Source organism: Thalassophryne amazonica, chromosome 5, assembly GCF_902500255.1.
Source record: "Thalassophryne amazonica chromosome 5, fThaAma1.1, whole genome shotgun sequence".
Lineage (NCBI taxonomy): Eukaryota > Metazoa > Chordata > Actinopteri > Batrachoidiformes > Batrachoididae > Thalassophryne > Thalassophryne amazonica.
In genome coordinates, this window is record NC_047107.1 from 103,464,069 (window position 1) to 103,491,540 (window position 27,472).

General features: G+C 39.2%; 1 protein-coding gene across 1 annotated transcript; it reads right to left on the minus strand.

Moving 5' to 3' along the window:
- Positions 1-9,023: 9,023 nt before the first annotated feature.
- LOC117511063 (leukocyte surface antigen CD53-like) lies at positions 9,024-26,743 on the minus strand. The gene is made up of 8 exons (XM_034171017.1): positions 26,515-26,743; positions 24,374-24,437; positions 23,518-23,706; positions 20,839-20,913; positions 19,627-19,737; positions 17,128-17,235; positions 15,313-15,396; positions 9,024-9,566 (listed from the first exon to the last, which is right to left on the minus strand). The coding sequence occupies exons 1-8, from the start codon at positions 26,721-26,723 to the stop codon at positions 9,498-9,500; spliced, it is 909 nt and encodes a 302-aa protein (XP_034026908.1). The 5' UTR covers positions 26,724-26,743; the 3' UTR covers positions 9,024-9,497.
- Positions 26,744-27,472: the final 729 nt, after the last annotated feature.

A 27,472-nucleotide genomic window follows, 5' to 3' on the forward strand; every position in this document is an offset into this window, starting at 1 on the left:
ATCCACATCATTCTCCCTGTACACAGTGTGGCCAATCTTGTTTTGTTTAAGTCATTATTGAGTTGATCTATTGCTTTTTGGGTTCTTACTCATTAAATGCAGAGTATTGGGGTTTTACTTGAAAATTACAATTGCAGTCATACACAGTGAACACAGGAAGAGGGTCAGTTATGTCACATATCATAACCACTTATATTTTTAGTTTCTATATTGTTTGTGAAGATGTTATCTATTAGAGTTGCACTATTCAATGTAATTCCGCTTGGCCTGGTGATAACTGGGTATAAGCTCATGCTGTACATTGTGTTTGTAAATTCATCAGTTGATGTGTGTCTATTGGGGTTTATTAGATCATGTTATAATCTCCACATATAAATATTTTTTTGTTATTTATTGATGAAAACATTTGTCCACCCAGTTGTAAATATAGCCATATTTGAGCCTGGCGCCCTATATAAACAACTTATAATATGTTTTTCTTGTTTCCATTATAAACTTTCTATTGATATACATTCTAACACATCTTTATTGTTAATGTCATACTTTCTATTACCTTAATTTAATATTTTATGCACATATATAGCAACACCTCCACCTCCTTTATTCACTCTGTTGATGTAGTTTAGATTAGAACCATTCAACTCAAATTGTATTTCTTTTTGCACACTGAACCATGTTTCTGAAATTGTTATTATACTAAAGGGTTTTGTAAACTGTTGGAGATATTCTTTGATACTGTTAAAGTTTGTGTACATAAGAAGTGGATGATTGATAATTTACCTTCTGTTTTAACTGTATTATTGTAATCCTCTTACGTATAGTAGTTGCAATGAATGGTATCAGTCGAAAAAAACATATTATCAGGGTCTATTTCGTTTTCCAAATCCATTATCTTATTTATTATTTATTTATTATTATTTATTATCTTATTATTATTAGTTGCTTTTAATTCCAATAATTCCTGGTTTATTATCTTCTGTTGTATTATTTCATCTCCTGAAGTAGAGATTTTGGGTTTTGATTCATGTGAAGTAGAACTAGTTTTTTTTTTTACATTTTTATTTCTCCATACATTATTGACTCATATTTCATATTTTTCCAGCTCTTTTATGTCCTTAATAACCAGCACCTTAGCTACTTCAGGAGACCCATTCAGTTAATGAAGACTTTACAATTCCTGACCCATGTATTCTGAATTTTGTTTGTTTTCATTAAGTATCTGGCTTTTTTTTTTTTTTTTTAGCAATATCTGCATTTGTTTTTGTTAAGTGATCATTCAAGTAAACATTCGTACCTTTCAGTTTTCTTCCTTGCCTCAACAATGTAACCTTATTTTTTCTGTTGAAAAACCTCATGATAAGCACAGGAGGAGCACCTTTCTTTGTAGGGAGAGGGTGATAAGCTTCAAGACAGTTTATGTCCAAATCAATGTCCCTGGACGCCAGGAACGCGGCGACCTGCTGTTCCGCAGAGCTCTCCTCCATCTCGCCGGGTTCGAGATCAGTGCCCGCAGTCACTGCGTGGGCATATGAGCGGGGTTTAATCTTTAAACCAGTCACAACCACATCGTTAATCCTTGAATACTGCTCCAAGTCCTCAACTCTCTTCTCAAGAGCCTTGATCTTCTTGTCCTTATCCTCTAATAACGCTCGTAGTCGCGCGACTTCCTCCACTAGCTTGACTATCTTGTCCTGCTTGTCCTTTATGTCAGCTACGTCCAGTGACACTGTCTCAAGCGCTTTTTTAACCTCCTCCAACTCCTCAACCACCGAGCTTTTCTTTGGTACCATTTGTAGTGTTTTCGACTCCGGTTGTTTACACTGCTCGGTACCTCACCTGGAAGTAGCGTGGCTAACCGCTAGCCCCGGTCCCAAACTGCGCTGAAAGTTATTGTTTTACATAAATCCAAGGTCCAGTAATATTTATATTTTAATCCATAGTCATTGTCCGTTTGGTCCGATTCCGAAGAAAAAATTATATAAATAAGTTTTCAAAGTTTCTTTTGCCTCTTCTCACGCTGCTCACACTTGGATAACCCAGAAGTAGTAGTGTGATCCTGAGTAAATTAAGCAAAGCTTGTATAATGAGTTGGAATGGCGTGTGAATTCAGAATGTTTTTAGAACCTTAAGCTCTGGTCACACCGAATAATAAAGCCATGAATAATGAGCCACATATGGATTTGTCAGAAATTTCAGTGACTATTCGAATTATGAGCCACGTATATGATGTTCTTCTGAAGGAATTGCAGGAAACAGATGTTAAAAAAAGGCTACAAGGGCTTTCTCAGAGTGGAACCTGCTCTGTTGCAGGTGGTCTGTCCTGTCCTCATAGCCACCAGGTACTCCGATAATGGGCTTCTAACCGCCTCGTACTCACCACTAACATGCCTCTAACATCCTTGTTTGTCCTTGTAGTACCTTGTACACAAATTGCCCCACGTTATTTTTGCAAAATTTTGAACTTCATGAAATTAGCGCCACGAGTAATCTGCCTTTAAAAGGCTCTATTCTCCCACGTTTCTTGAATGACTCCACTCACACACACAAAACAGCAACAACAACAGAAACACGCTACATGGCTCATTATTCATTATTCGGTTTAGACCTAGGGGTTTAGACATCAAAAATTTTTAGACAAAGAACTCAACTCTTTTATTTCCTATTAATTATGCAATTTTTAATGTTAATTTACTGTCTCCCAAGTGACTCAGGAGGAACTCGGAGTCGAGCCGCTGCTCCTCCACGTCAAAAGGAGCCAGTTGAGCTGGCTCGGGCATTTTTTCCGGATGCCCCCTGGACGCTTCGCTGGAGAGGTGTTCCGGGCACGTCCCATCGGGAGGAGGCCCCGGGGAAGACCCAGGACACACTGGAGGGACTACATCTCTCGACTGGCTTGGGAACGCCTTGGGGTTCCCCAGAGGAGCTGGGGGAGGTGTGTGTGGATCGGGAGGTCTGGGTGGCTTTGCTTGAGCTGCTGCCCCCGCGACCCGACTCTGGATAAAGGTGGAAGAAAATGGATGGATGGAATTTACTGTCTTAATGTATTTAGAAATTATTTAGGTTCTTCTTATCATATACATTTATTATTTTATTCTTACTTCTGTTTTGCTATTTCATTTTAAATGGACAACAGTGAAAATAAGTGTTTTCACTTTCTTGTGTCATCCATGTATTTTTAACATATTAACAATTACATTATGTACTTACACTGAACTTAAAATCCCTCAGGCTTTTAATATAAAGATGACTTGCCACTCCCTGCTGGAAACGCGTGAGTACAGAAAGTAGTTTGAAGCATACATGCACAGCTGCTGTAAGTAGGTGGTTTTAATTTGACAACAGACAGTGGCTGAAGACATTAAAACCACTAAACATTTCATGCATGGTACCAACATGAACTTAAGGCCTGGTTCACATGGCAGGATTCTAAAATTATCTTTAGGTTTCCAAAACCTGAGAGACCACACACGTGAAGATAAAAAAATCATACATCTGACAGTTTTGGTTGAACAGTGTGTGGTGTTCAGCCACACGGTAAGGACAACAACACCACACATGAACAGATTTCACACACGAACATTCCCAGCTCAGACAGGAAATCTTGCAAAATCTCTCGAGATTAAACGTGACTTCAGAGTAAACAAATAGAAATACTTTGTGGACTATTTAAAACAGAGGGAAAAAAACAATACAAAAAGAAAAAGGCGTTCTTTAAGGAGTGGAGACAGCGCGACCACCGGACTTTCTTGTAAGTCAGAACAGCTGTTTTGTTTTTATTTTCTGCTCCGTACGTCTGTCACCTCACTTTCTGATTGGCTGCACGTCACATTCAGCAGGCTGTGTGCTCGTTTTGGTCAGAGGACACAACACACGCTGCAATATTGGGCCAAGACAATCCAACATGTTGAATATCCCCGATTTGCGATCGGAGCGCTCCTGACGTCCTTCCGAGCAGATCAGAGCACTCTGAACACACCACACAAGGCAAGAATATTTGTTAAGATTATCTTTAGCATCATCACGATTGTCGGGGCGTCCTTAAGATTGTCGGAAGGGGAAGATCGGGTCCGATATCAGCCTAATTATCCTGCCGTGTGAACCAGGCTTAAGTCACTCATGGTAATAGCAACATGAGACTTACCTAAACTGACTAAACCAACTGAACTACCAAAACATAATAGATCAAAAACACTAACAACACTGTTAGTGCCTCTGCAGGTAACCCAAGTTACTGCACTTTCAGAGCCTTCCAGATACGACAGATTGAGCCTAGATTTGATCTGGTTTCTTGTGTTAAACTCATTCTCTCTTCCACTCCACCAAGAAACAGTAACAGGCAAAGCTTGCAGGAGCCTCAGATTGTCCAATGACAGCTGTAGAATTCTATAACTGCTTGCTCAAGAGTTGTCAGGGGAGTCTCGGTGGCTTCCCTCACTTGACTTCTTCTCGCATGGTCATTCACAGTACCATAGATAGATAGATCGATAGGTCTCTTTTAAGGTTCTGCTACTAACCTATAAAATTATTCATGGACTGGCACCTCCCTACCTAGTGGACCTAATTAACCCTTACGTACCAGCCCAGGCTTTACGTTCTCAGGGTGCAGGACTACTTTGTGTCCCTAAGGTGAATAAGAAGTCTGCAGGTCACAGAGCTTTCTCTTATCGTGCCCCTGTTCTGTGGAATGATCTCCCTGCATCAATAAAACAGTCAGATTCTGTGGAGATTTTCAAGTCCAGACTTAAGACGCACATATTTTCCCTTTCATATGGCTAGCATACTGGTACAGTTTTGTTTTACGCTTTTTACTCTTTTAATGCATTTATTAGCAATTGGAGCGGCCTCAACTTTACCTAAAGAAGAGAGGTAAAAGGAGAAACTGGAGCGTGCTTCAGTCCATGTGTAAGTCAGTTATTGTCTGTGTGTTGAGATAAGAATGGAGCCGAATAATCTCACCAAGGCCTGAATAAATACTGTTTGTATTTCTTTATAATTGATAAAAATGAAGATCAAATCACATTTAGTGACTTGAAAATGTTCATGTATTTATCCCCTGACTCATCTAAAGAAAACGATCTGTAAGAGTAATGATATGCATCAACCTTAACCCTTATATTTATTTTGCCCCATTACTTATGGCCATTGAAAGTGGAGAAACTGTCAAAAGAGGCCACATTTCTTAAATGGTTATTTTATTTAGTTCAACTGTTTTTATTCAATCTAATAAACACATCTTAATTGCTTTTGTGTACAGAGGAAAAATTAAACACATACACAACCCTGTATGACTGTCCAAATACTTGTGGACCGGAATGAACGTGAGGCAATAATGTACATTTCAGAGAAGTACTTTTTCAAAATATAAGAGATGTGAAATAAAGTAAATATTTAAATCATATAAACTTCAACACTTCAGACAGGAATTTCCATTTTGCATTTTTATTCTTTACATCGATGGGTTATTTATGAAGACGTTTTTCCTTTCATAAGCACAAAATATGAAACAGAAAATAAAAGTATTTGATGGTAATTTACCTGAGTCACATGACTTGTCAGACTGGCAGTGTTTTGTTTTTTAATGTACGTGTTTTTACATGTATTTTTGCTGGAGAATCTCTGAAGGACAAATTTTTTATTTTATTTTTTTTACTGTGATGAGGCTTTACCTGGAATTAATATTTAATGATCAACAATAATCATGATTTCTATTAATAATTATGTATGCAGCATTTTTATTGCACACTCAACATTCATAAAATGATAAGAAACAATAGTGAGATTGATGCAGTAACACGTTTATACACCACAATGAATTATGTTCATTTTGACCTTGATCAGAGGGGACATACTTTTGTTTTTATAATGACATGCTGATCTGAAATGACATTTCAAAACCAAATAGTGCACAGAAGAAACACACCCATAAAAATGGATATTTAAAAAAGAAAGCAAGAAAACAAGCCAGTTTGCAGTTTCAGTGGACATGTGCAAAATGTGAAGTTAAAGGAAGGAAACAAAAGCACATGACACACGTAAGTGAGAGAGAGAGAGAGAGAGAGAGAGAGAGAGAGAGAGAGAGAGAGAGAGAGAGAGAGAGAAAAATAGTGTGAACTTCACCTGCATGATCTACAGAAATCAGTTGAATTTACTTATTTACCAAAAGTAGATTTATTTTTTTAATCAAAGAAAAATCTGTGTTTGCCAATGCCAAAACCTTTTTTAGGAGAACGAAGATCAAAGTCTTTCTGGTCCTGGTGTTTCCTGTCTTACTGCAGGTTTGTGAGACTTGGACGCTAACTCCTGATCAAAGGTGACCCCTGGCTGTCTTTGGTACTCTGTCTCTTCAGAGGTCTGACTGGAATGACTGTGTCAAATGAACACTTGCTTAGGGAGACTAATGAGAAGTATCACTTGCGTAATGAGGAAACATCAGGGACGACATTTTGGACATGTGGGTCAAGATGAGGATGGATTGGGCGTCTGCCTGTGTGGCTGCCATCCAGGACCTGGGGTGGTTCTGTGGCAAAGGGCAGCATTAGTCCCCACTCCCAGACCTGACCTCACCTATTAGAGTTGGACTGCTTCACGCACACACCAAATTTGTTGAGGCATTTTGCTCCAGTGACCTTGACCTTCCAACATTAATGAGTAAAGACCTGGGTTCCAATTCTGCTTGTGCTACCTGTTTAGTGTCCTTGGACTACACCTTTAATCTGCAGAGGGCTTACTTCTTCTTGGAGTGAGGCTATCGAACACTGTCAGAAAAATAATAATAATAATAATAATAATAATAATAATAAGCACCCTGACTCGCGGCGGAGGAAGACAGTCTTGCTTCAATTTAAAGTCTCTATTACTGCAGGAGTGCCATCACTGAAGCCCATTATCAAAACCTCAGATAATATTACAGCGGGGGGGTTACCTAGCAACAGTTTCGCCAGTCATAACTCCACCATATCTCCAATACAGCTGCCGGACTCATCTAACCCAAGGTTGGCCAAAATAAACATATTTTTCTCAAATGGGGAGAGTGGCCTTCTTTTCTCTTATTCCCTGAGGAGAGCTGTCTTTTGTCTTTTCACATGAAAAACCCTCAGCATAAAGTGGTCACACTTAAATGTAAAGTTAGTACAATATATATTCCGCATATATGATATCAATTAAAAGAAAACTTCACATTCTCCCATCATGATAATAATGAAAAATAATAAAGCACAAGAACCTTTCCAACAAACACACGTTAACAATCAGACATGTACGGTGCACGTTATCTCAGTTACAACTAGGGATGGTATCGCGAACCGGTTCCTTTCGGGTATCGTTAAGAAATGATTGAATCCACCGACAAGGTTGGGTAGAATTACTTTGAAAGAATACATGTGGATTACATGTATGTATGTACATACATTTGGATTTGGATTACTTGTAATCTGATTACTTTTGGATTACATTTCAAAGTAATCCTACCCAACTTTGTCCACCGACATCAATAACCTTTTTGTTTAACGATTCCCTTATCGGTCCTTAAGAGTGGCCGTTGTTTTTGGGGGTGTTTGTCAGGAAAATGATCATTTCTTTGCATTGATTACAGACCCTGCAGCGGGTCTGTAATCAACTATTCTGCAGTGCGGCTTTGCTTTGAACCTTAAACCAATCGAAGCAGTGATCCGCAGATCGAAGCAGTGCTTTGATCTGCTGCTTCGTTGATTCATTGTTTTATTTCGCTTTATCTTAATTTTTTCCCCCATTAAAACCCTAAAGAGCATATGTCTGTAAGTAAAATTTACCTTTTTATGTTAAACCAACCTGTTATGGTCTTCTGAAACAGTTGATAGATGTATTTTATAACTTAAAAACAGTACCGATGCTAACGTGTTAGCATGTCTATGGCGTTTTCATTGTTAAAGTTAGCATTAAGGTTTTGCATCTCAGCACGTTTGTGTGCATGTTTTCTGTATAATAATTAATGGCTCAGTGTTCGTTGTCATAAAAGAGTAAAATTGTAATTTTTTTAATTTATTGTTATTCATATTTTAATAATAGCAACAACAATAATAGTAATAATAACTCATAATAACTAATAATGCTACAATACAATTTTAGAGAAAGAAACAAAATGAACCTGATGAAACAAAACAACAGAAAAGATAAAACCAACTAACAATGAAAATGAATAAATACATATAGAAATAAATAACTGTTTCCTGTGAACACCTAGTGACTCTTACACCTCCACTTCATCTTTGGTTTATTTAAGTTTAATGACAGTTTGTTTCAGTCAAACCATATTTTCAATGTGTTAATTTCTTCAGTGATTTCCTCCAGAACTATCTGCCAAACTAGAAAACTGCTGCATCCTAGTAAGATCAGAATACTACTGGAATGAATCTGAATAAGGAAAGCTGGGTTTTGTCTCACCAAAATGGATTCAGCACTCACTTCAGTTTATTGTCTGGAATAGTCCCAGATTGCATTTCAGAGCTTCTAGAATTCAAACATTTTCATGTGGGTGGTGTTGGGGGGTAATTTTGGGTTTCAACTTTTTTTGTTTTTCATCACTATTACCCCTGAATATGTCAATCGTGAGTCACTTTTGTGAGGATTAAAGTCACTTACTGGGACTCCTGTCTTGTTGCGAGAAAGAAACGAGAATCGTCCTCCGTTCTGTTCACACAGCTCCAAACGCTGCGCGTCTCTCTGCCAAGTCAAGTTAGAATGATAGAGTCCAGTCAGAATTAATAAATTCAAAGCGAAATGCCGTTTAAATCAAATGACACCTCTTTCCAAATGTTGTAATACAAACAAACTCCAATCAATCAAAACATTTTTTTTCCTCCCAAAACGAGATGTCTGCGCTGACGTGCAGCAGTCAGCTGAGCTCAGCTCAGAGGTATGTAGTGACATTCATGCCAAAATGTCTGAAACGAAATGCTTTTGACAAAAACTACAGATTGTTTTTATGTCCAGAGATCAAGGATACAGTGACCAATTAAAAATGTTGTTGACATAGAAAACCCGTAAAGCCTACTTTTAGTACACAGAAAATTCACGAGGTATCGATAAGGGAATCGATAAGGAATCAGATCGATAAGCGGAATCAATAATGGCATTGATATCGATAAAATCTTATCAATACCCATCCCTAGTTACAACCTACAATAAACACACACCGCCTCCTTTGAACTTGACCTTAGAATTTTTTATCTCTAAACCGATAGGCTTCTGTGCAAAACGTCCTGAAAGCTTTGAGTTAACTGGTCAACAGTGTTGACTGTGACCGGGGCAACGAACTAATTGGTGATGAACTAAAGAGAAAATGAAGCCGATGTTTGTCAAACTAGATTGTGTATTTCTGTTTGCTGGACATTCAGTGTTATGTAACAAATTACTTTCTACACAGATTCATGCTGCAAGTGGTGTGTATGAAAGGATTAATTCAGCCTGATATGTGACAGCGAGTGACTGAAGAATCCACTGCAGATGATTTTGTGCGTTCGTCACTGGTAACCGAGTCCACGCCGACTGAAGTGGCAAAACAGAGGAACGTTCACGCACAAACAGATGAACTGCAAACAAAGAACATGTGAAGTACGGCGTGAAAATGTTTTTCAAAGACACCACAGAACAAAACACACAAACTCTAAGCATGATGATTCATTTCTTAATCTAAACACCAACGTAGGACCATTTGTGCATTTGTGCTGACAACCAAAAAGGATTCAACTATATTTAAAAATGAAAAGCATGATGAGCACCCTGCACACTCTACCTCCCACAATATAAATGTACAAGTAAATATACATCTGTCTGTAATGATGTTTTTTGATTATGTGTGACGTCATTATGAAGTCATTCATACCAATCAATCACAAATATTTTGCTAATCAATATATGCTTCAGATCATCAACCTAGGCTTCTTAGTTGTAGAAATATACAAAGTTATCCTTGAGCTTGACATTTGACCAAAAATCTAACCACCTCTAGATCTCTATCCAGGACCCGGCTTCATAAAGCAGTCTAATGTTTTCGTCTACTAAACTTACTTAGTCGACTAACGTTAGTCACCCAACATTATCAGTCTGATCTCCGTTTCACATCGACAGATCAACTTGTAGATTAGCCGTTTTATGTTAGTCAATGATTTTCATGGTCATAGCAGCCTCGTGAGTGCCGTTACCAATAAAACCCCTCCAATGTGCAGCAGTTTTGTTTACTTCCAGGTTGTTCAGTTTGCTACCACCATGGCCGCCGCAGCAGAGGAGAAGCACTCCGGGCCTTGGCATCTGTAAACATCTCTCATGAAATATTCTGGTCCTGGAACACCCGCTCCCGCCACAAGGCTCTCCATCGTTCCTCCTCCATCAAGTGGTGGTACAGGATAACCGTCTTTTTTGAGGTAAGACACTGACGTTTTGTCAACTAAAATAAGATTAGCCTCCTCTGTACCAGGCTAAAAACTAACGTGAAACTTTTACAGACTAAGTGTTTTGTGCAATGACTAATATCAAAAAAATAGTTGACCAAGTGAGTTTAGTTGACCTAACAAGATTAGACTGTTTTATGAAACTGGGCCCTGGTAATATTCCCTCCAAGTTTGAAGAAAATCCTTCCGGCCATTTTTGAGTTATCTTGTCCACATGCTCACCCACCCATACGTACGTTAGAAGTACCAGCTAAGTGTCAGTATGTTTACATGATACATGAAAACAATCAAATTATTGCATTAGTCTGACTTAAAGCCGAACTTTAAAAATACATGTACGAGGTCTGTTAGAAAAATATCGGACCTTTTTATTTTTTGCAAAAACCTGATGGATTTGAATCATGTGTGCTTGCATGAGCAAACCTTGAACCTTCGTGCGCATGCGTGAACTTTTTCACGCCTGTCGATTGCATCATTTCCTGGTAAGCAGCCTTTCTGTGAAGACATGTGCAGGTGGATTTTCATTTCAAGGAAAAAGACGGAACGACTGGAGCAGCGCCGCATCAAATTTTGCCAGAAACTGGGCGACAGCCAGGTGGAAACCATTCGGATGATTCAGACGGCTTTCAGTGACTTTTCAGTCATGTGACTATCCGAGAAATTGTGGAAGAGGTGGGCATGTCACAGCATGTCCTGTGAGACTTTAACACGAAGGTGCTTTTGCGCCGCCATCAGAAGCAGCATGAATTTCACAGCCACTCTTTTCATGGCCAAATCTTCTGTCTTCTGCAGTGGAAATCTTCTACAGTGGAATGTACCGAAAAAGTGCTGATGTCCACCTCTTCCGCAATTTCTCGGACAGTCACACGACAGCCCCGCATCACCACAGCGTTCACTTTGGAATGATCTGGTCATTTCAGCATGTTGCTGGCCGACCGGAGCGTGGCTCGCTCTCCACCATTGTGTGGACGTCTTTAAAGCGGTTGTACCGCTCCTTAATCTGTGTGATGCCCACAGGATCGTCACCGAAAGCCATCTGAATCTTCCGAATGGTTTCCACCTGGCTGTTGCCCAGTTTCTGTCAAAATTTGATGCGGTGCTGCTCCAGTCGTTCCGTCTTTTTCCTTGAAATGAAAATCCGCCGAGCGCACAGCACATGTCCCACACAAAGGCTGCTTACCAGGAAATGACGCAATCGACAGGCATGAAAAAGTTCACGCATGCGCACAAAGGTTCAAGGTTTGCTCATGTAAGCACACGTGATTCAAATCCATCAGGTTTTTGCAAAAAATAAAAAGGTCCGATACTTTTCTAACAGACCTCGCAAGCATGTTATTTGGACTGACACCGGACTAAATCGAGTTTTTCAAAGTCAAACTAACTCTCCTAGGTAATGCAGCTCAAAGTTGTATAACTCCTGCATGTATCCGCTCAGTCGGCCTCAATCTGACCTTGTTGTTCTGCACATGCTCCACAGTTTCCTCCCCGGAGTTTAACCAGGTGTTGCAGACCGAACGGTCCGTCCTTAAAAATTGGTCCGCCTTTTGCATCTGTACATGCGTCATTTCCAGTGGTGGGCACAAATAACCAAAAAATTAACTTCGATAACAGATAATCAGATAACTGAAAAGTTATCTTTGATAAAGAGCAAACGATAAACCACCCAAAAATGTATCAGAACTTACAGATAACCGATAAATTCCAGTATTGTCTCTGGTACATTTGCAACTACTAACAAACTGAATTTGAGTTTTAACACCACAATCGCTTCTGGTAGCATCAAAAGCGACAACAAACCCAAACAAGTCCACACTTCTGTATTTGAACATCTTGCCAGAAGCAAACTGAGAGCAGCCATAAAGCTCAGCTCTCTACCCAATTACAATGCTCCGGTCAGGTGGAGGTCTTGGAAAATAAAGCAGTGCTGGCTTATGGTTTTGATTTATAATTAACATTAATACTGATAGAATAACTCCATTAATGTCAATTCTGTCATTTGTACAAAGTTAAAATATAACATATCTTTTAATGTTGAATAATGCACTAATTCTGAGGTTTTGTAACAAACACAGACAGTTCGCAAAGGATTCTGGGTAAAATGTGCCTCTGCTAAACATTGATTGGTTCAGTCATTCATTATGTAAACCAACACGTTAATGTGACGTGTGTTGTGTGTTGGTGTTTACAGATAAATGTGCTTTTGTAAAATATTCATTTTTTTAATTTATAAAAACAGGCATTTTTATGGAGCCCTGGAAGTGTCATCGCAAAATGTTTTGCATGTGGAGAGAATGTGCGCTCATTTTATTATACTGTGTGCACGTTTTATGATATTGTGCGCACGTTTTATTATATTGTAAAACGTGTACTCAATATTGTCTTGACACATAAATGTTGGCTATTCGCCCTATTGACGTTTCAAATCCTGCAAAACCTCGGAGAGGTCGCCGCTCTGCGAGGCCTCTGTAACAATGAGAACTGCATTGAGATGCTCTGATCACGCTGCACTAACCGCTGCACACAGGCAACACCATTAACATTGCAACATAAAACTATTTTTATATTGTGCCTAAAACTCTCGTGAACATATTCTCTGGGTTTATAGACGTTGTTATTGTGTTTATTTTATACAAACATGCAAGAATCACAGGCTGTCTCTCTGTTATTTTCAATGGGAGGTGCTGTGAGCTACAATTGCTTCCTGATCATATCGTTCTGGAGGAAAGTGAAGTTTGCTCTTTAACGTCTTGATTATTCCAGACTAATATATATAATATGTCTGAAATTCGGTTTGCATTTATTAAATTCCACGCAGATTAAACGTAACAAACACGGATTATTTGTTATAATTGTTTTAGCAAATTTTTACAGAATCATGCAGCAATCTCTTATTAACGTGACGAAAAGCATAAAAAATACATTTTTGTAGTATAATATTAATTTACAACTGTCATCGTGTTGATTCTCTATATTGTTTGACTGCAGCGACTCTCTGGCACGCAAGGGATTATGGGATACTTCAATAAGGCGAATGACCACTACTGGCCAATAGATGGCAGTAGAGACCTTGAAAACTTGCCAAAACAAAATTCCAGATAATCCGTGTCTGCTACATTTAAGATGCGTGGAATTTAATAAACGCAGACACAATAACAACGTCTATAAACCCAGAGAATATATTCACAAGTGTTTTAGGCACTAGAGCAGGGGTGGCCAAGTTTGGTCCTTGAGAGCCACCTTCCTGACACTCTTAGTTGTCTCCCTGCTCCAACACACCTGAATCCAATGAAAGATTCGTTAGCAGACTTTTAATGAGCCTTTCATTGGATTCAGGTGTGTTGGAACAGGGAGACAACTAAGAGTGTCAGGAAGGTGGCTCTCGAGGACCGAACTTGGCCACCCCTGCACTAGAGTATAATGCTGTTGTCCGTAGAGCCTGATCAGAGTGTTTCAAATGCATTTCTCATGTCGTGAACGTACTGAGATTACCCTATCCTACCCATAATGCACTGCTGGGCACAGCATATATCCACACTAAAACCTTAAAAATTAGCGCATTACTTTAAAATTAAAACCTATATCTGATATTTTCACTTTATAAAACTTCAGACATGACATTAATTTAAATAACTTGTCTGACATTAGTTTGGTTAAAAGTTGAACCATAAGTTAAAAATGTATGCCTCTGGATGACTTGGGTGATATTGCCCACGTATCAGTATGGGGTTAAAAACATTTGTGTTTTTCTTTTCTGTGACCAGTTCTTCTTTGCCTGCAGAGGATAGAGCGGTTTCTTCTAGAAGTAGCTCTCCTCTGTTTGCAGAGGGTAGAACTACACATCAGCTACGAAATATTTAACAGGTAAGTGCTCAACTGATTTTAAGTTTTATAAATATTTGTAGCTGTTCAGCTTTATTTACCACGTTATCGGTCTAAAAATTATCGGACAAAAATTTATTGCAAGATAATTAGTCTGATAATGGTTTTTAAAGTTATCTAAAAAGATAATCCGATAATGAAAACATTCGCTTTGATAATTATCGGTTATCGGATTACTGGAACTGTGCCCACCACTGGTCATTTCGGACCACAGAAGCACATCTGAGACGGAGTCTCTTCACCCAAAGCAATCAAATGAATTAATGGGATTATTAACCATCAGATGATAAAGGTAAAACCTCTTAAATCACTCTAAACTCAGTTTTAAGCAGAAACAAGGTAATTTTAAGCAGAAACAACGTGAAAATCTGTGGTGCTTTGAAATGTCCGACGCGCAGTGAATGCATCAGCTAGCAGCTTGTTTAGCCGCAGCGCTCTGATCACTTCCGCTGTCTTTTCTGATGAAATAATGCTGAATTTATGTGGAAATGATTGTTGTACAAAAGCTTCAGATATCTGTTGCTGAGACAGATGATGACTGGAGTGAAGTTTGAAGCAGAAACGAGGTGTTAATCCGTGAACAGTGTCATGAACCGCGTCATCGGGGTGGACCAATTTTTAGGGGGGCCATTTGGTCTGCGACACTGGAAGTTGGAGATGAAAATGTTAACTAGATTAATGATTACTGCAAGTACAAAATATATAGAGCTGCAGTGTTGTCCATCTTATCGGTCGCCATGTTCGCTGACAATTTGCTGCACCTACAGCGCCACCTATTGACATACTTTGGTCAATAAATCTATTCCGCCTTCTACATGTATCGTGGGACAGGTGCAGTAGTCCTTCTGACCAAGTCAGACTAAAACCATAACTCAAATAAACTGTCCTGTACTGTATAAACTGTACACATCCAGAGTAATCCAGCATTTGTAAGATGATCCTCTGGCACTTTGTTTCTGTTCTGAAACATCAGAGAACAATGGAAACATGTAAGGCGGTTCTGCTTTACCTGTATTATAAACATGGTGACCACACCCGAGCCCGTGCTCAGGTAGTTTCTGGAAAACCAGTTTTTCAACTTCACAAGACACCCCTGAAACACAGCGATCACAGCTCTTTGGTACAGAAGCGTTTTACTGCCACACATCAAATGTAAACTTTCATCAGTATCACATTATGACAAGATATTTTCAGATTATTACAATATACTGTTCATGTTATAAGGTCATAACTAGCTTCACGTTAAATGGCAACATGATGCTTTTTTTGATGGTTTAAAATGAAATAAAAGGGATATTTTTACATTATTATGAGATACAAACTCAAGGCAGGGGTGGTGGCCAAATGGGTAGTGCACTTGGTTTCACTGCAGAAGGTTCCCGGGTCAAACCCCACCCCTGCCACTGGTTTCATGTAATGAGGAGTGGTGTCAGCTTGGACATCTGGCATAAAACTTGTGCCAAAACCAACCTATAACCTGAATGAAAACAAGGGAGCAGCTGAAGGGACTTACATGAGATACAAACTCAAGAGACTAATGTGATATGTATTCATGTTATAAAGAGATATTTTTACATTATGACGAGGTTTTCATGACAGAGCAGGCTGTACTTTCTGAGGAGGTTGCGGTCATTTAACATCTGCAGGAAACTCCTGTGGATGTTTTACCAATCCGTAGTAACCAGGGTCCTCTTTTACACCATGCTGTTCTGGGGGGGCAGCACATCCAAGAAGGACATATCCAGGCTGGGCAAACTGATCAGGCGGGCTGACTCTGTGGTTGGCATGAAGCTGGACTCTCTGGTGACGGTGGCAGAGAAAAGAACACTGGACAAACTGCTGGACATTATGGACGATGCCAGTCACCCTCTGCACACCGTCATCAGCAACCAGAGGAGCCTCTTCAGCCACAGATTGCAGCTTCCCAAGTGCAGGACCAACAGACTGAAAAACTCCTTTGTCCCTCAGGTCATCAGACTGTACAACTCCTCACTCAGGGGGAGGAGGAGTAACAGGAAGACAGAGGAAGGGAAGGAGAGGAACAGCAGAATCCAGTAAACCAGCATTGATCAGTATGTCTGGTATTTATAATGTGTATTTATATTGCGAACTGTTTTTCTTTTTTACTTTCACTTTTGATAGTCTGTGTGCTTCTTACCCTGTGTGCTGCGATGCAATGCTGCTGGAACCTCAGTTTCCCTGAGGGAGGCTTCCCAAGGGATCAATAATGTTCTATCTAATCAAATGTTATGACATGAAATATTTCACAAATAGAGTTTTTTTTTTACATTATTACATGATACAAGCACAAGATGTTGTCGTACTCTTACATGTCATAATGGGATTGCATATAACATAACATAACATAAAATGATACTCACAATAAAACTTTTCATGTCATGATGTCTTGAATGTGTATACTATAATAACTTGAAAATACCTTGTGAAGTGTTTTACATTAAAATGTGAAAACTTGCATGTCAATAGCATGATTTTTTTTTTTTTAAACTTGCGTGTTAGGAATATACTTCTGTACTTTTGTAATGTGGAAGGTTTCTTTTCAGAAGAACAAGAAGGTTTGGGTCATAACATCTGTTGGAAACTGAGACAATGCTAGTGGGGAAAACATGTCAGTGTATTGGGGTGATAAATCTGTAAATGTGTGCTTGCACGTCTCCTGGGGTGTGTTGTTAAATTCTACAAGGAGGAGTTGTGAAAGTCAAAGTTACTAATCATACAGAAAGTGGCTTTTAGGGATGAGAACAAGAAACCTATATGAGCCGTGTGATGACTGTGTAGTTTAACAAGATGTGTTGGCCAGTACCTCTTGCCAGTTTGGACGTGGGAACGCGTTACAGGGGTCCAGGGTACAACAGGAGATCGGTACATTTCCCATCCAGTCAGCCTCACCATAGACTCCACAGCATTTAAACTGTACACAGAAGACAAAAGTACCGTGGAAAATCGAAGTTTTTATACTGGGACGTCAAAGCTCTGTCTGCCCTCCATCCCATTCTGACATTTACAAATGCCTTTTCTTTCATTTTTTCCTTTTATTTTGTTTTATTTAATTAATTAATTTATTTTTTACTGAATTTTGGATTTTAAGTATGAAAAGCACCAGAAGCCCCAAAATGTTCACATAGCCAGCTAGATGGCGACAAAAGCTGCTCAAATGTGAATTCCTGATTTCTTCAGAAGTTAACGCTTGGTGAGAATAAGACCAACCAAAAATCAACTTACAGTACATCCGAAAAATATTCACAGGACTTCAATTTTTCGACATTTTATTATGTTACAGCCTTATTCCAAAATGGAGTAAATTAATTTTTCCCTCAAAATTTGACTCACAACACCCCATAATGGCAACATTATTTTTTTGCAGTTTTTTTTTTTGAATAACAAAACTAAGAAATCACATGTACATAAATATTCACACTTTTTGCTCAGTACTTTGTTGATGCACCTTTGGCAGCAATTGCAGTCTCAAGTCTTCTTGAATATGATGCCACAAGCTTGGTGCACCTATTTTTGGGCAGTTTTGTCCATTCCTCTTTGCAGCACCTCTCAAGCTCCATTAGGTTGCATGGGGAGTGGCGGTGCACAGCCATTTTCATATCTCTCCAGAGATGTTCAATCAGATTCAGGTCTGGGCTCACTCAAGGACATTCACATAGTTGTCCTGAAGACACTCCTTTGATATCTTGGCTATGTGCTTAGGGTCATTGTCCTGTTGAAAGATGAACCGTCTACCAGTCTACGTAAGGTCAAAAACACTCTGGAGCAGGTTTTCATCCAGGATGTCTCTGTACATTGCTGCATTCATCTTTCCCTCATTCCTGACTAGTCTCCCAGTTCCTGCTGCTGGAAAACATCCCCACAGCATGATGATGCCACCACCATGCTTCACTGTAGGGATGGTGCCTGGTTTCCTCCAAACATGATGCCTAGCCTTCATGCCAAAGAGTTCAATCTTTGTCTCATCAGACCAGCGAATCTTGTTTCTCATGGTCTGAGAGTCCTTCAGATACCTTTTGGCAAACTCTGTCTGGACACTCTACCATACCGGCCTGATTGGTGAATTGCTGCAGAGATGGTTGTCCTTCTCTCTCTATAGATGAATGCTGGAGCTCTAATATAGTGGCTGCTGGGTTCTTGGTCACCTCCCTGACTAAGGCCCTTGTTCCCCAGATTTGTGCCTTGAGACAATCCCGTCTCTGAGGTCTACAGACAATTCCTTTGACTTCATGCTTGGTTTGTGCTCTGACATACACTGTCAACTATGGGACCTTATATGTCGACAGGTATGTGTGTCTTCCCAAATCATGTCCACTCAAATGAATTTACCCCAGGTGGACTCCAATTAAGATGTAGAAACATCTCAAGGATGATCAGTGGAACTATGATGTACCTTTCTTAGTTTTTTATTTTTAATGAATTCGCAATAAATAAATAAATAAATAAATAAATAAATAAAAACTTTTTCCCCACATTGTCACTATGAGGTATTGTGTGTAGATGTTTGAGGGAAAAAAAAAGAATTTCATCCATTTTGGAATAAGGCAGTGACATGACAAAATGTGGACTGTATTATATCCTGTATCATATTTAGATGAGCTTCCATTGCATTTTATACAGTAGCTTTTGAGCAGTCTTTAAAAAAAGTTCACCCACAAACCCTGTTTGAATATGGACAAGGTTGCACAACACTCTTGGCTTTCAATAAATTCTTAGCACTTGTAAGATATCAGTGGTGATTAGATTGTATTGCTGAGTCATCATGCTTTTCCTCTTTTTTGTTTATTATTCAATCTGGGTTCTAGTTTTTAGAAATCCACTCAAATGCAACAGAGTATAAAACTTTCATAGTTAGTCATGGTGACGTGTTTTGATCAGATACAAAATAAACATCAACTTTCACTGTTTTCTAGCAGAGGCTCATCAAAATATGATCCAGGACTATGGGGTTGCAAAACCGTTGTATACATATAGTGGTGGCTTTATTTCACAAGCGTAGAATATGATTTGCAGACCTCTGAATTTGGTTTTTGTCATGTTATCAAACAGCATTTACAAAACACACAATATTGTGTAAAATTTCTTTAAAGAGCAAAAGATACCAAAATATGTAAAGCTTATAAATATTGTTATAATAAAAAAAATGCCCAAACTTTTGCACAATGTAGTAAGTCAACATTGTTTCATATGAGCATAAAAGTATAAAGTGAAAATGATGTAGTGTTATAATGGGGAAAATGGCACATACAGTATAAATAAATGAAAATAACTGTTAACAAAAATTGAGACTGTGAAGAAGACAAACCAGGTAGTGTACAGCATCAAAGTCATTTCTAATGGTCAAGTTGCCACTTGGACTGGACTGTCTGTAGATCACCAGGCTTGTCATCAGGTCCCTCTCAAAGTAGGTGTCAATCTGCACAACAAACATGTCGTTTATCTCCGAACACACCATCAGAGAGGAACCTTAAAATTTACATTCCTGGAATATGATTGGATTAAAACAGCAAACAACAACAACAACAAAACAAGCAAACAAACAAAAAACTTAACAAAAAAAAAAAGAAGAAGCTGTCTGCTTCTGTAGATGGTGTCATACTGTAGTCAATGAAACCTTCAATTTCAATTTATTTCATTTAAGGGTGATTCTTAGACTACGGCACTTATTATGTCCTTTGATCATATTGTATGAAAAACATAAAAAAGGGGAAATTTCACACTTTTATAGTTATCTTTACAATGAAAGTGTGTTAAGAAATTTGTTCTAGTAGTCTATGATGACTTTTTCACCTTTTTTCAGCATCATTATATGCAAATATTGCCGTTTTGTGCTTGTCCCACACCCAGACTTTTGATCTTCAATGATAAAAATGAATGGTAAAGAAACGTTTTTTTCTAATGTTTTAAAATATCTCTGAATAAAATATCAGTAAAATAATCAAAACATAATTGGGGTATTCAATGTTATACAACTGTTGTGATTTTTTTTAAACAAAATGTAGTTGTCCCACACTATTGCTGTAATTTCCACCACAACACTGTAATGTCCCTTTAAACAGATTGTATGAAAGATTGTTTGGGTAGTTTCTATGGAGATAAACAGTGACATCGGAGCACATGTATATAGCGCCAAATCACAACAAACAGTTGCCCCAAGGCGCTTTATATTGTAAGGCAATGGTGTGGTGGAAATTACATTTACAAGACCAATAGTGCCCGTAGTTAACGAATCACCCTTATATAGCAGCAAATCACAACAAAGCTGCTTCAAGGTGCTTCACACAAGTAAGGTCTAACCTTACCAACCCCAAGAGCAAGCACACAGGCTACAGTGGTAAGAAAAACTCCCTCTGATGATTTGAGGAAGACACCTCAAGCAGAACAGACTCAAAGGGGTGATCCACTGTTTAGGCCATTCTAACAGTTACAAGGTTTTTGCAACCCTAAACTGACAAAGTCAACCTCTTTAAAAATGTACAAACATTTTGCAGGAGATAAGTGAGATGCAAACATTTACCACTCTGCTGTAGACGAAGAACACACAAGCCATCGCCAGCTCCACCAACATCAGGATGAAGAGCAGCACAAAGAACTTGAAACAACACAAATCACAAACAAATTTAAACAATGAAATGAGTACAAATAGCAGATGTTCACTGGAGTGTCCTTCCGGATTTTACTGCATATTAAGCTTTTCCACTAGAATACACATTAGCTGGGAAATTATGGCACCATTAAAAAAAAAAAAAAATCACTGAATTTCTACACTTTATTTGACTGCATGGATCGGCCTGCAGGCTTACACCAAATAGTACAACAGATGTGTGTGCCCACATTTGTTTATATGTTTTTCTAATGATGGCCTGAATTTTCTCCCTCTCAAGTCAGGACATTTTGGCATGGTAAAAATGTTTGCAGAGTGAGGACTTTTTGAGACAGTGAGGTCATTTTGGCACAACAGATGCCTGTGTGCATTTATTTATATGACCTTGTGAAGACTGCTTGTAATTTTACACCTCTTAAGTGAGGACATTTTGCACAGCGAGAATGTTTTGGGTCAGTGAGGACATTTTGCACAGCTAGAATATTTTGCGTCAGAACTTTTTGCACAGTGAGGACATTTTGGCAGGACAAGAACATTTTGCATAGTGAGGGCTTTTTGCAACAACAGATGCCTGTCTGCATTTGTTTATATAACTTTGTGAGGACCACTTATAATTTTACACTTGGTAAGTGAGCACATTTTGCACAGCAAAAATATTTCGCACTGTGAGAACATTTCGAGTCAGAATGTTTTGCAGTGAGGACATTTTAGCACAGCAAGGACATTTTGCACAATAAGGACTTTTTGAGACAGTGAGGACATTTTGCAACAACAGATGTCTGTGTCCATTTGTTTATATGTTTTTGTAAGGACCAGTTGTTATCTTACACCTCTTAAGTGGAGACATTTGCACAATGAGAAAGTTTTGGGTCAGTGAGGACATTTTGCACAGCAAAAATGTTTTGCACAGTGAGAATGTTTTGAGTCAGAACATTTTGCATTGTTTTTTCTGAAGGCCTTGAAATGGCTGTTCAAGTTTTAATATTTGATTTAAATAAATAATTAAATTCAATTTATTTGTATAGCAGCAAATCACTACACTTTGGGTGACCATCCAATCTGGCAACCACAACAAATTTAAAATAATCGAATACAAGGTACAAGAAAATTGTTGCACACAATCAACACATAACTATTGTAAGTAACAGCAAAACAAGTAAAACTGATATAACAGTAAAATTCAATAACTTTAAAAATTCAAACAAAGTGAGTAAAGGAATGTATCAACAGAACTAAGTCATTGTCAATTATAAGAATGATTAATGAGTCCACAGAATCAGACCGTCTTATGTTAGTGGGCAAACTGTTCCACAAAAAAGTGTGCATGATAAGAGAAGTGTCTCTGACCTGCGGACGTCTTCTTGAATTTGGTCTTGCTACAACTATTTCAGCTGTTGTGAAGTTTAAATTCATGATTAGGGAATGGATTATGTCAGTGAGGGCAGAGTTTTTATAAGGACAGGGGAAGAATTATAAGTATATAGGCCCCTCTCAAAGATTTGTAATGACAAGGTCAGTTAATTTCTCCTAAACATCCACAGATGTTTGGATTTGAGATGTCCACTCTTGGTTTTACCCAAAACTGGCAGTTGTTTCTTGTGATCCAGGTGTATCCTGTTAGACTGAATTAAAGTGCTCTGAATGTCCATAAGTAGCATTTTAGCCACACCCAAAATATAGAGGATTAAAGAATCTGTTCATGAGGGTGGTAGCGTAGTGGTTTGGAGGCAGTAGAGTGAATATAGAAGTTTACAAGAACACTTTCAGTGAAATGTGTCCAATACCATCAGGGGGACCTTCATCATGTGGCCACACAATGATCCCAAACACACCACCAGCTCCACAAAGGACTTAATCGGGGGTGAAAGGTTCAAAACAAGCCAAGACAATCTAAAAGAACATAACACAACTGAGTGTGAAGTTCAACTGAAATATGACACTTGGAAAGCAGAACAAAAGGATTAACCACAATATCATGACACCAGTGAATTGCAGGATTGATGTACAGTAGAAGAAGAAGAAGGGATCTTATATGGATCCTGAGACCGATTGGTGCTTCTATTGTTATCAAAAACTTTTACTTTCCCAAAAAATATGGAGTAGTGATTGACTTTCATGCTTTTATTTGCCTAAAAATATGGGGTAGTGATTGACTTTCATACTTTTACTTGCCTAAAATTATTGGGTAGTGATTGACTTTCATACTTTTACTTGCCTAAAAGTATTGAGTAGTGATTGACTTTCATACTTTTACTTGCCTAAAATTATTGGGTAGTGATTGACTTTCATACTTTTACTTGCCTAAAATTATTGGGTAGTGATTGACTTTCATACTTTTACTTGCCTAAAAGTATTGGGTAGTGATTGACTTTCATACTTTTACTTGCCTAAAATTATTGGGTAGTGATTGACTTTCATACTTTTACTTGCCTAAAAGTATTGGGTAGTGATTGACTGACATACTTTTACTTTCTCATCTGTCTTGTCATATTCGTCTTTTGCTCTAAAATTGAAATGTCTTTGGTGCCATATAATTTGACTTGTTGTTCCAATACCTTGGGAGGGGACTGTAGGTGTGCACGTGAAGCTTACAGTGATGAGCATGCAGCGGTTCTCATTCATGCCTCCCAGCACTCCCAGGTAACACACACAGGTGACGATGGCACCGGTCGCCACCAGAGTGTTGGCGGGATAGACCGGCCAGAAGCTCATAATGAGGGAGGCGAAACTTGAGTTAATCATTTGGAACTCACCAAACGCCACTACAAAGGCGCCACACAGCTGCAACATGCACACACACACAGATGTGTACAGTGTGAATTTCAGGACAAACAATGAAATCTGTCAAATTAACAACTTTGAAGAGCTTCAGTTATTCAATATGAACTACTTTTTCCTTTTTCAAATGTCAATGAAAACAGTTTGATCTGAGTAAAATCTGGGCCCTTTGAAAATCAGTGAAAATGCAGAGTTAAAAATTTTGAAATTGCCAAATCATGGGTATACCCTAATGACAGAAACCCAGTCTTTTCCACCAGATGGCATCCTGTGGCAGGACTAAAACCTGGACAGATGTTTTGAACATAGAAAACTGAAGTTCATCTCTAAATGGAACCTGGAGAAGTAGGTGAATTAATCAAGCCCAAGGACCTGCATTCGTTACTAAAATAAAGTTTTGACGTTTTTATTCAAACTCAGGGCCTGGTTACTATTTCAACCATTGCAATATTACCTTTTAAGAAACTGGTAGAAACACTATGAAATTTCCAACCTCAAAGCATTCAAGAAGACCCTCATATGGACACCAATCCACACCAAAAGACCCTGTTGCTAATATTAATAATGTAGCCTGTCATGATCTCCAGATACATATCTTCTGGTTGCTATGATAACATCAACATTAGATGGTGGTGTTGGATGTGGTGAATGCAGGTCTGTAACCACTTACCCAGCAAATGAAGTTGAGGAACGTCACCATCGTTTTCAGGCATCTTACACAGGAACGATCCATCCTTCCCAATAAGATGAGAAACACACGTTAAGATGTCAGGTTTGGTTCCACCTTGACACACCAGCCTGTTTTGAGGTTCAGTTCCAGTCTAACAGAGATAAAAAGGTGCAGCAGTCTGTTTACAGCACACTGCTGTTTGATATGGCAACAGTGAAAGCCCACAAGCCCTCAGGCTCTGCTAAATCACCATTATCTGTGCTTATCGCCACATGATTCATTTGTTGCCACATTAGTGCCCAAGTCAGAAAAGATTACAGTTCTTAAATGTATCTTAAAGTTTGCACGTATTTCCTGTCTTTGTTGATTAAAACAAAAAAATTACATTTCATGCCTGGCAAGTCTGAGAAAACATGAGGACAGAACTGGTTCTGAATTGAACAAGCAGAGATGCAACAATACACCCACATGTTGGAGTCATAAGGTTCCTGGACAAAGGTGTCTTGCGATCCCGATACCTTTGAAGGAGAACGAACATCCGAGTCTTCAGAGTCCTTGTGCTTCCCGTCTTACTATGTGGTTGTAGAACTTGGTTGCTTCCCAGTGACCAAAGGCGACCACTGGATGCCTTTAGTACTACATCTCTTTGAAAGATCCTGGAATGACCTTGTGTCAAATGAGCGATTACGTAGGGAGATTCCAATAACAATTATCCCGCAGGGTTATTCTCAAAATCAGTCGTGACGCTTATGTAAGTGACTGAAGCTCCAAGTACTTTACAAATGATCAAATCAAAATGTGTCTATCTACAGTACGTACGCAATTTTTGGCATATGTATTGTACATTTGAAGAGTGTCAGCAGAGGCAGTGTAGTCGCCAAGAGCTTAGTGTATTTGCTTGTCAATTCTCCATGTAATATGTAATGGCACCAGGAAGGGCATCCACTGTAAACTGTGTGCTCAGTCTAACATGTGGCTCCATATCAGATGTGCTTTAGTGGTTCAGATCAGAAAGGGAGAATCCCAAAGAACTTAGCAAGTCAACAGAAAGTCAGTTATGAAATATCCAAAAACTCCTGTTCCAACAAAATTTAAATATGAGAAATTTTCTTTCATCAAGAACAGTTCAACATTGAATGTTTTGAGTCTAATTGTGGCCACCAGAGGGCAGACTCTCAGAAACAATTTTATGCAATTTATTTCAGTTAAGCCTTTATTGTCATTGAATACTGGATATGATACTGCACATCCCATGCTACCAAAAATGAATATAGCGAGTATAAAGGTATTATATGCAAATATTTAAATTATAGAATAAAATCTCAGTATTTGTAGGTATGTGCATGCTATTTTACATTCAGCTGGTCGTTTTACATGGTCATAATGGATACTGCAAACAAGAGTCAAGTTTATGCAGTACTGAGTGCCACTATTGCTTTGGGATAAAAAGTATTGTTTAAACTATTTATCCGGAGAGTACAAATGAGAAGTTTGGGCTGACTGCCATTCTCTGGGAGCGATCGGACAATCCCAGGTCTGTCAGTTTGGATACCAGTACATAAGGGAGGCTGGTGTTAAAGCAGAGCTAAAATCTACAAAAGTCTTGTATAGCTTCCCTGCTGCTCCAGATGGGTCAGAGCAATGTGGAGAGCTAGGCTATGGTGCCTTCGGGTGATCGATTTGTACTGAAGGCAACCTACTGTGGGTCGGATCCAGCTGGGAAACTTGAAATGTGTATACGGAGCAGTTTTTCAAAGCAATCCATGGTGACCGGTGTCAGTACTTGACAGTACTCGTTCAGATTGCTAATGGTGGAGAGGTATGATCACAGAGGACAAGCAGGGTGAGACAGTCATTGGTTAAAGATCTTGATAATGACTCTAGCCAGCTGGTCTACACCGTCCTGAAGCAACCCTTGCAGAGACACCATTAGGTCCCGCAGCTGTCCTTGACTTCACATCACTCAGTCTGCACATCACCTCATGCTCCTTCACTGTGGAGATGCAGCTGCTGTGGGCTAGTGTATCTGGGATGACTGGTGAAAGAAGCAGTTCAGCTTCTTTGCCAGAAAGGTGTCGCCATCAACAGGCATGAGGTTTCAGGATCTGTAGTCAATAGGCTGAACCCCTCGACACACCTACCTTATGTCTTTGCTGTTGAAGCAGTCCTCAGTACTCCTCTTGTAGGCAGCCGTGGCCTCTCTGATGTCGCTTTTGAGGTTGGCTCCAACAGTACTGCGTAGCACCCCATTTCCAGAACTGAATGCAGTGTTCCTCTCCCAGAGCAAACACTGCACTTCTCTGGTCATCCAGGACTTTTTGTTAGGATAGAACACAAAACACGTGTTCATAGTGAGTGTCCATGCATTGCCTGATGTAGCCCAGGACAGCTGTAGTGTGCAGTTCTATGTCCTGATGATCAAAAACATCCCAGTTTGTTGACTCAAAGGTGCTGTTTCCAGTGCAGAAGGTTACCGGTTCAAAACCCACCCAAGGTGATCCTGAAACAAGGGAGCAAATTCCCCTGCTGTGATGTGTATACCCTCAGAATACCTGCTTTGTTGACTGTTAATAATGTTAATGATGTTGTGTCCAAGAGCTGAGCTATCTAATGGTACGTACATATGCGTGCAGACCAGTTTTTCAAAGCAATTCATGATGACCGGTTTAAGTGCCACTTGACGGTAGACTCACAGTAACGCCTGTGGATGGTAAATGTGCCTGCACTTAACAGTCACATGTTCTGGAGAGCAGTGGCTGCTTATTCGACATGTTGAATAATTTTTTCGACGATTCCCAGTAAAGCCGGAACTAAGCCACGCCCCCTAGTGCCGGCGTTAACAACGGCGTGTGACCCTTAAGACGGCCAAAAACTCTTCCGGGACGCTTCCGGGAGCTCTTACTGTCTGTGTAAACGGGGCTTTACAATCTTAGGCTAGTATCTCACTGATGCACGACTGGTGGTAGTGCTACAGATAACTGAAACAATCGTGCAAATGGTGATGCAAGCACCAACATTGGCACAAATACTCCTTAGACATTGCTCTTTTGAAAAAACTGACTGGCCACTTGAATTTTCAACAGGCAGCCATGTAGGGGT